The sequence below is a fragment of the Hyperolius riggenbachi genome, chromosome 5 (genome assembly GCF_040937935.1).
Source record: "Hyperolius riggenbachi isolate aHypRig1 chromosome 5, aHypRig1.pri, whole genome shotgun sequence".
Classification (NCBI taxonomy): domain Eukaryota; kingdom Metazoa; phylum Chordata; class Amphibia; order Anura; family Hyperoliidae; genus Hyperolius; species Hyperolius riggenbachi.
The window spans coordinates 19,740,111-19,749,337 of record NC_090650.1 but is presented as its reverse complement, the minus strand read 5'-3'; the positions used below and the strand labels follow the sequence as shown (position 1 = coordinate 19,749,337).

General features: G+C 48.7%; 1 protein-coding gene across 3 annotated transcripts in view; it reads left to right on the top strand.

The window, feature by feature from the left end:
• The first annotated feature begins 4,250 nt into the window (after positions 1-4,250).
• The window catches only part of CCDC13 (coiled-coil domain containing 13), a 65,709-nt gene continuing 60,732 nt past the window's right edge, over positions 4,251-9,227 (top strand). For all 3 annotated transcript variants that reach the window (XM_068235134.1, XM_068235133.1, XM_068235131.1), the window contains exons 1-2: positions 4,251-4,454; positions 8,975-9,189. In XM_068235134.1, coding sequence (XP_068091235.1) covers positions 8,981-9,189 — 209 coding nt within the window. In that variant the 5' untranslated portion in view covers positions 4,251-4,454; positions 8,975-8,980. The remainder of the gene's footprint in view (positions 4,455-8,974; positions 9,190-9,227) is intronic.

Sequence of the window (9,227 nt, the reverse complement as noted above, 5' to 3'; positions counted from 1 at the left end):
GTATACGCCCAGCCCGCAGTACTCTAGCAAACTGTCAGGCTCTACCCCAGCTAATTTATAGCATTATAGGGGGGGGGGGGGGGGGGGAATTGGCCGAGGCCACCAATCCATCAGCGCTTTAAAAAAAAAAAAAAAAAAGCGGGTAGAGGGTAAAAACAAAAAATATATAAAATTAAGGCTTGAAAAGGCCCTAGAAACTACGTCCCTGAGGTGAGCTCCGAGGACGAAATGAGACTGGAGGGGGCGGGTCTTACGTTTTAATTTATGGATACTACGTCCTATGGGGTAGAGTGGGCGGGCATCTACCCATTCGTGTGATGACATAGGCATTGGGAAATACAGTATTAAGTATTTGTATAGTGCTGACATATTCTGCAGCACTGTGCAGGGTATAGATGGTGAATGAAAATCTATGGCTGCAGTTCAAGGCTCTGCAAGAGCAGAAGCGGCTGCAGAGGTTGGTGGAGACTCTAAATCTATGGTGAGCTGTAAGACAAGATTCATCATCCTGGCGTCGCCAGGGCCGGCCCTAGACTTTTTGCCGCCTGAGGCAAAATTAGAAAAAAAATCGCTCCCCCCCCCCCCCCCCCCGTGGGTGGGGGGGGGGGGGTGGTGCCGCCGAGCTGGAGGGGTAGCTAGCAGAAAGGGGGTATTGGGCCTAGCGGCGGGGAGGGGGGTCGGACCCCCCCCTCCCTCGCCTGGGTCCCCCGATCTGCGCTCCTTCTCCAGCGTAAAGTACCAGCCAACCTGTCCTGCATATGAGAAGAGGCAACGGGCGGGGGAATCACTCACCTTCCGCGTTCCATCGTGCGCTCCACCGACGTCACTTCCTGCAAGGCCGTCCACTTACAATACAGTGGGCGGCGTTGCCGGAAGTGACGTCAGTGGAGCACGCGATGGAACGCGGAAGGTGAGTGATTCCCCCGCCCGTTGCCTCTTCTCATATGCACGCTGGCTGGTACTTTACGCTGGAGGAGGAGCGCAGATCGGGGGACCCAGGCGAGGGAGGGGGGGTCCGACCCCCCTCCCCGCCGCTAGGCCCAATACCCCCTTTCTGCCCGCTACCCCTCCAGCTCGGCGGGCGGCCCCAGCGTCCATGGACGGGCGGGTGCCGCCCCCCCAGATCTGCCGCCTGAGGCAAATGTTTCACCCCGCCTCATGAGCGGGCCGGCCCTGGGCGTCGCTATGGCCCCTTTCTCCAAGGGAAGCTGGAGGGGGTGAATTCACCAACAGTCAGCTGCTCCCGTGCACCAGCCAGGCACTTATTTAGTATTTATATAGCGCAGGCATATTACGCAGCACTGTACAGAGTATATTGTCTTGTCACTAACTGTCCCTCAGAGGGGCTCACAATCTAATCCCTTCCATAGTCATGTCTATGTTTGTATCGTGTAGTGTATGTATCAGAGTCTCGGGCCAATTTGGGGGGAAACCAATTAACTTATCTGTATGTTTTAAGGTCTGGTTCATGCGGATGCTTAGCGGCGTTTAACGCCAAACGTTCAGGACTCGTTGGCTAAACGCTCCCATTCAAGTGAATGAAAGCATTTAGCATTGCGCAGTTACCGGCGATCATCGTTGATTGTGCAAACGCGGCGTTCCGATTGTGTATTAAAGCGTAGTTTCAGCCGGCCCTAGAAGCTGCATGTGGCTTCTGGGGTCGCTTAGCCACCGTGTCTTCATGTCCCCTTGCAGGATGACAAACGCCGATCGCGACGGGAAGCCGACTCGCCGTACCGCGGCCCCTGAACAAGACGTGATGGGACAACGCAGCTTCCCGGACGTCCCCAAGCGTCTGTGAACTACGCCCTAATTAAGTTTATTTTTCACTACAGATATGCTTTAACCACCCTGGCGTTCTATTAACATCGCCAGGGTGGCAGCGCAGCACTATTTTTTGCTTTTTTTTAAAAAAATCATGTAGCTAGCCTAGCGCTAGCTACATGATTCCCCCCTTCCTGCGGCATCCCTCCCTACCATTCGCTCGCCGCCGGCGCATTAGCCCATCCTAAAATCCCGTTGTGAATGGGATTTCCAGGAGGGCTTCCCCGTCGCCATGGCAACGATCGTGATGACGTCGTGACGTCAGCCGGAGTCCCGATCCACCCCGCAGCGCTGCCTGGCACTGATTGGCCAGGCTGCGCACGGGGTATGCGGGGGGCTCCTTTCGCGTCGGGTAGCGGCGGATCGGCGGCGGCGATCGAATCTCCCACGCAGCTAGCAAAGTGCTAGCTGCGTGATTAAAAAACGAAAATCGGCCCAGCGGGGCCCTCCGGCGATAATGGACGAGCTGAGCTTGTCCATACCGCTAAGGAGGTTAAAGGGACCTGAACTGAGTAGAATTATTTAAAATAAACACATGACGTAGATGCAAATTAATATTGCTTACTAACCTCACCATCTGTTCCTCTCAGAAGCTCACCATTTTCTTCTTACAGTGATCCCTTCCAGTTCTGACAATATTTTGTCAAAACTGAAATATACCAGTTGCTGTCAGTTATATATCAGCAGCTGTCAGTTACAACTGAATGTGCAAGGTAATGTCTATGTTTTCCTATGGGTCAAGTGGGTGATATTACAGTTTAACCGTGCGCTGATCATGAAGATGTTATGGGGTAATGGCCATTTTTAAAATGGAGGATGAAGAATTCCATTGATCACGGTGGAGGTAAGTATGACCGGTGTATGGTTATTTTGACTTTTTATTTTCAATTCAGGTCCTCTTTAAAGAGAATCCGAGATAAGAACATATTTATACATACCTGGGGCTTCCTCCAGCCCCATAAGCCTGGATCGCTCCCACGCCGCCAACCTCCGCCGGTACCGGGTCCCGTCATTTCGGCCAGTTGACGCAAGCGCAGTGCGCTCCCTCCGTACTGCGCAGGCGCATGCCTAGAGAGCCGGAGGGAGCCCCTGTGCATGCGGAAGACTGGTCGCGTCCGCCGGGAGTGACGGGACCCGGTACTGGCGATAGAGGCAGCGGAGGATGGGAGAGTTCCAGGCTTATGGGGCTGGAGGAAGCCCCAGGTATGTATAACATCTTTTTTCATTTTTTTAGGCAGTCTTTGTCTCTGGTTCCCTTTAAAGAGGAGCTGTTAGGTATAAGGTCTCAGAGAAAAAAACACATATATCAGTAGCTAAATATTGGCTGTACTTACATTACATATGCATTTCACTGTCCACGTTTGGATTTCACAGAATTTTTATATAGTATTTGCAGAGAATGATGCTTCAGACAGCTCATGGCAGGTTCCATGTTTGTCTGTCTCCTATGGAGCCAATTGTGATGTCATGTCCTCCCTGCTTCCTGATGATTCTACTCACAAAAAAGATCTTAATGGACAACACTACTGTGCAGTGAATATTAATTAGCCATGTGGCTAGGAACAATAGGGGACTCATGCAGTATACTCTGCTCTGTGATTTTTCAGTGCTGTGAGCTGGACTGCATTACAAGCTGCTGTAACATGAGCCTGTAACTTCTCACTAGCAGCCGAGGGGAGGACCCAAGGTGGGGAGAAGTAGCCCCAGAATGCTTTGCAGTATGTTATGCGGCCTCTCGTCCTTTTAAGAGCTTGGGAATAACAGCCTTGCTGTTCAGCACACATCAAAAGTAAGAGAGATTTTTAACTTCAGTATTGCCTTTTTGGCTTCCTTCTAAACTGTTTAACACAGGAGAATAGAGGTTTAAATTAGCTTTTGCAGCCTGACAGTTACTCTTTAAAGAGAAACTCCGACCAAAAATTGAACATTATCCCAATCAGTAGCTGATACCCCCTTTTACATGATAAATCTATTCCTTTTCACAAACAGACCATCAGGGGGCACTGTATGACTGATATTTTGGTGAAACCCCTCCCACAAGAAAAGTACATACTATTTTTTGGCTTTGCTGTCTGTGAACCTTGTTGCATTGTGGAAAATAGCTGTTCCAACTGCCAAAAATCATGCAGCAGCAGCAGCTACATCACCTGCCAACACTAAAATGTTCACTGGAGTTCCTCTTTAAGCTATGAAATATCACTGCTGCGCCTCACACAATAGATAGAGCTCATTATATTGCATAACTATTATGTATGAAACCGAATCCTAGAGCGGAGACAGCCTGGTTTGGCGCAGCAGCTCTCACATTATAGATTGGAGCCGCGGCTGTGTATGTCGCGCATGCGCACAAAGCACTGTGATTGTGACAAGCACCCCCGGGTCACGTGACGAGCGCAGGGTGATGCCGTCACGTGCGCGCCGTTTCCATGGCGCCGGTTGCCAAGGTGACGCGTCTAGCGGTGCAGGAGAGCTCCGTGTGACCGGGGGGAAGCGTTGAGTGACCGGGGGAGAGACGCGTGCGGCCCTCCCTCTCCTCCACCGATACCTGAGGGAGGAGGACTACAGGACTCAGCGTGCCCAGCCTGAGGGAGGAGGACTACAGGGCGCAGCGTGCCCAGCCTGGGGGAGGGGTGAGCGGCAGGCCTGCCTGGAGAATAATAATATGCAGGGAGACGCATCAATCCATGAGGATTATCACATGATTATTATTAGTGATTGTTGTAGTGCTATTATTCCTGCTTCTATCTACTCATAATAATATAATCATCATCCCCACGTGGATTTACTTTTATATCGTATTATTTCTTATTCTGCAATGTAAAAGTAACATGTAAGCTGATGATGACAATTATTAATAATGCTCTTATTTCTATTAATTCTGCAATTATTATTCATATTATTGATATTATTTCTGCCGTAGTACTTATTATTATTATCTTTAACAATAATTCTAATAATAATACTGGACTACAGTACAATCTCCTTATAACCTCTGATATCGTAAACTCAGTCCTCAGGTCCCTGTAACAATATACAATGTAAGACCAATCCTCCTGACATAGTAAACATCTGGATATAGTAAACTCAATCCTTAGGTCCCGGCAGGGCTGGAGCTACCATAGGAAAAAATGGGCAATTGCCCCAGGGCCCCAGAGCCTGTAGGGGCCCCCAAGGTGTTAATCTTAACTATTGCTCCCCAGGGACTCTGCAGAGTCTTTGGCAGAGTAGCGCAGTGTTGCCAACTCATCCCTTTAATTACTGACACATCTAAGTTATACAGGTTCTGGAGCTACTTACACATAATCAGTGCCTTAACTGCATCTACCTAGCCACAAAACCTGTATAATTCATATGTGTCAGTAATTAAAGGGATGAGTTGGCAACACTGGAGTAGCGTCTCATCTGTGCTGGCGGGCAGGTGAGACACCACACTGACAGACACTGCAGAGGTCCTAGGGAGCACAGTTAAGTTGGAAGGTGATTGGGGGAAGGTCAGCAGCCAGCTCAGGGGTCTAGGAGGGAAATTTGGCTGCAACAAAGGGCCCCTTATGACGCTTTTTGGTCGGGGGAGATTTCTGTTGGGGGGCCCCCAGGCTAATTTTGCCCTAGGGCCCAATTGCTACTTGAGCCGGCCCTGGGTCCCGGCCATGAGCCTGCAAGAATATATAATGCATGACTAATCCTGACATAGTAAACATCTGGATATAGTAAACTCAATCCTTAGGCAGTGTTCTCCCCAGAATTTTTTTCCAGCCGGGTGGCATGAAATAGTAGCCGGGTGGCATGAAAAAGTAGCCGGGTGGGTTGAGATGAAAATGCAGGGCAACTCTGCTTACAGCATAGGAGGTGAGCCGATGACAGCCGGGTGGTCACCAAATCTAGCCGGGTGGAGCACCCGGCTAAAAGAGCCTGGGGAGAACACTGCCTTAGGTCTCGGCCATGAGCCTGCATGAATATACACTATAATGCATGGGGAGATCTGTAACGGTACAGCAACCATGAAACACTGACAAAGTCCAAATATCACAAACAAAAGTGACCAGTGCTCAATAATAATACATATATATATACAGTATATATACAGTAATAGCTGTGCTTAGTCTACAAAAATGAAATAAACCAATCAAAATTAGTTACTTGTGCTGCTTCAATAAAGCAGTCCCCGTATTTTTAAAGTCAGATATACATATCTGATTGTGACTGTATATATCAGGGCTGTGGAGTCGGAGTCGTGGAGTCGGAGTCGTGGAGTCGGGCAATTTTGGGTGCCTGGAGTCGGAGTCGGGAAAAAATGCACCGACTCCGACTCCTAATGAATTTGTAACTGTAATTAAAATAGAAAATATGATAAAATGTTCTATTTCTCAGATAATAGTCATTAAAAATAATGTATATATACAGTAATAGCTGTGCTTAGTCCACAAAAATGAAATAAACCAATCAAAATTAGTTACTTGTGCTGCTGCAATAAAGCAGTCCCCGTATTTTTAAGGTCAGATATACATATCTGATTGTGACTGTATATATGATGTGTACACAGGAATCTCTTATATATACTAAATAACATCTATGCTGTAAGAATAAAGCCTGATGTGTAGCTGTGTCACTAATAGAGATGGTCAACGAGATGGAAATAATTCTGCATTGATTCTGATTTATGCAAATGTATGCACTCCCTTTGCTGATGAAATCAAATAATTTGATATGTTGTTAAAATTTGGTTTGGTGACTACAAATTAAAGGGTAACTGAGACGGATGAAAAGTAAAGTTTTATACATACCTGGGGCTTCCTCCAGCCCCCTTCAGGCTAATCAGTCCCTCGCTGTCCTCCACCACCCGGATCTTCTGCTATGAGTCCTGGTAATTCAGCCAGTCAGCGCTGTCCGTCCGCATGCCGCTCCCACAGCCAGGAACATTCTGCACCTGCGCAATAGTGCTGCACAGGTGTAGTATGCTCCTGGCGGCGGAGTGTGTGCATGCGCACTACGCCCGACTGGCTCAAGTACCTGGACTCATAGCAGAAGATCCAGGTGGTGGAGGAGGACAACGAGGGACTGATTATCCTGAAGGCGGCTGGAGGAAGCCCCAGGTATGTATAAAACTTTAATTTCATCTGTCTCAGGTTTACTTTGTTACACAGTAGTACTATACATATGCACTCCCCACAGAGCTGCAGGGAATCCACTGAGAATGCTGTGCACATTTAACACAGAGGTGTTGTCTGTTTACAATCTCCTCATTCCCCTGCAGAGTACCTGCACATCATTCTTACATGTACCCACACTTACATTGCCTAGGGCCTGATAGATGTTCTTTGTTCCGGTTTGTACCTTTTACAAGTACTCTTACCAAGGACTAGTTTTAGTCTAAAGGGAATAAATATAGTAGTCTACATATCCTTCTCACTTCAGTCGTCTTGTAAAATTCCTAAGCGTTGGCAGTTAAGAGACGAATTTCATGTTACATACTTTTAATCAACAAAATTGTAATATGCAAATTAGAGGAGTCGTGGAGTCGGAGTCGGTGGAATCCTAAACTGAGGAGTCGGAGTCGGTGGATTTTTGGACCGACTCCACAGCCCTGCACAAAACACACTTGAGGTGTAAGATATATGAGCAAAGTGGTGGTTCTTAATTAAGGCCTCGTTCACATTACAAACGCGGACGGGCACACACGCGAAACGCAACGCGTACGAACGCACGCCATCCGCGTTTGTATGCGTTGCGTGGCTGATCCCATCACTGAAAAGTGAATGGGACAGCCACGCGTTTTTGCAAAAAATGCGTGCAGCATGCGTTCCCGGACCGCACAGGTCCGGAACGCATGCAGTGTGAACATCAGACATTACACTCTATGCAATGTCTGATGTCATGCGTGTCGGCCACCTGCACGCCTTTCTAAAACGCGGCTGGAAACGCGTGCAGTGTGAACGGGGCCTTAGCCTTAGTAATAACAATATACAAGTGCTTAGTATCAATACATGAATGAGGCTCCACGAATAAGCAGACCGATGAACTAAATCAGCATGGCTGCTAAATGTGAATGTGAGTACCCAGTACTAAAGTGAATGTACATAGTCCAGCCGGACCTGGGCATGACATAAGCCGCATGGTCTAAGGCTGGTTTCACAGTGGGACGTTACAGGCGCACGTTAGAGCAGCCTGTAACGCACCCCACCGCACAGCAATGAAAAATCAATAGGCTGTTCACAGTGCCCACGTTGCGTTACTTAGTAACGCTGCGCCATAAGACAACGTACTGCATGCAGTACTTTATAAGCGGCAGAGCCGCGTTAGACTGCTTGCACATGCTCAGTAATGTTGGGGAGGAGCGGAGAGCGGCTAGGCACATGACTAATTAATATTCACTGCACTCAGTGACGTGCAGTGTTTACTTCCTGGAGCGGCCGCACTGTGCGGCGATTGGCCAGGCAGGACCACGTGATGCCGCATGCGTCCAAGAGTACGTATCACGGCATCACGGACGCCAGAGTGAGCTGCACAACGCGGCTCACTCTGACGTCCACATCAGAGAGCACCAGGCGTTGCGTTAGGGGCACGTTATGTGACCATAACGTCCCCTAAAACGCAACGTCCTACTGTAAAACCTAAAAGTAAACCGCCCGCATATCGGTGAGTAGCGCAGAAACCATGCCGTGAGACACCCTTAAGTAAGGCCTTGTTCACATTGTCGGATTCAAGGGGTAAAAATTCCAGTGAAAGAAAGGGTGCTTAGTTCCCTTGAAGATGACACATTTTATCACTTCTGTGTTAATGCATCTTCTGGCAGAAGGCCCTGATGTGTTTGGATGCCATCCTCTGAATCTTGTGGAGGAATTAGGCTGGTTTCCCACAGATGGGGGAGCTACGCGCTTGTCTGGCAGTTTAACCTCCAGGTTTGTCGGCTGCAGTGTCATGTAGCTGAATGGCAGCGTTTGCTAACTCCACGCTGGTCATTATTTGACACACAGCTGTGGCTGCACTTAGATGTGACTCTATAGGGAGGCTTCCTTTCCAATGCCCATGCAGACTGCTAGAAGGTGTCTGGCTTGTGCACAGGAGCGGCTGACAGTCGGTGAATTCACCCCCTTCAGCCTTCCATGGAGAAAGGTACCTTAGTGACTCCAGGCTGATGAATCTTGTCTTACAGCTCATCATGGATTCAGACGAGACGGTGAATGAAAATCTGCGGCAGCAGTTCAAGGCTCTGCAAGAGCAGCAGCAGAAGCGACTGCAGAGGTTGGTGGAGAGGAGGAAAGAGAAGCAGGTGGAGCACGAGCAGAAGAAGGCCGACGCGTTTGGAGTGGATGATAAACTCAATCTGCTGCAACTGGACAGAGACTGCTCCAGTGACCTGGACAAAAGGTGACCATTCAGTGACTGCTCAATGTGACTGGGATTTA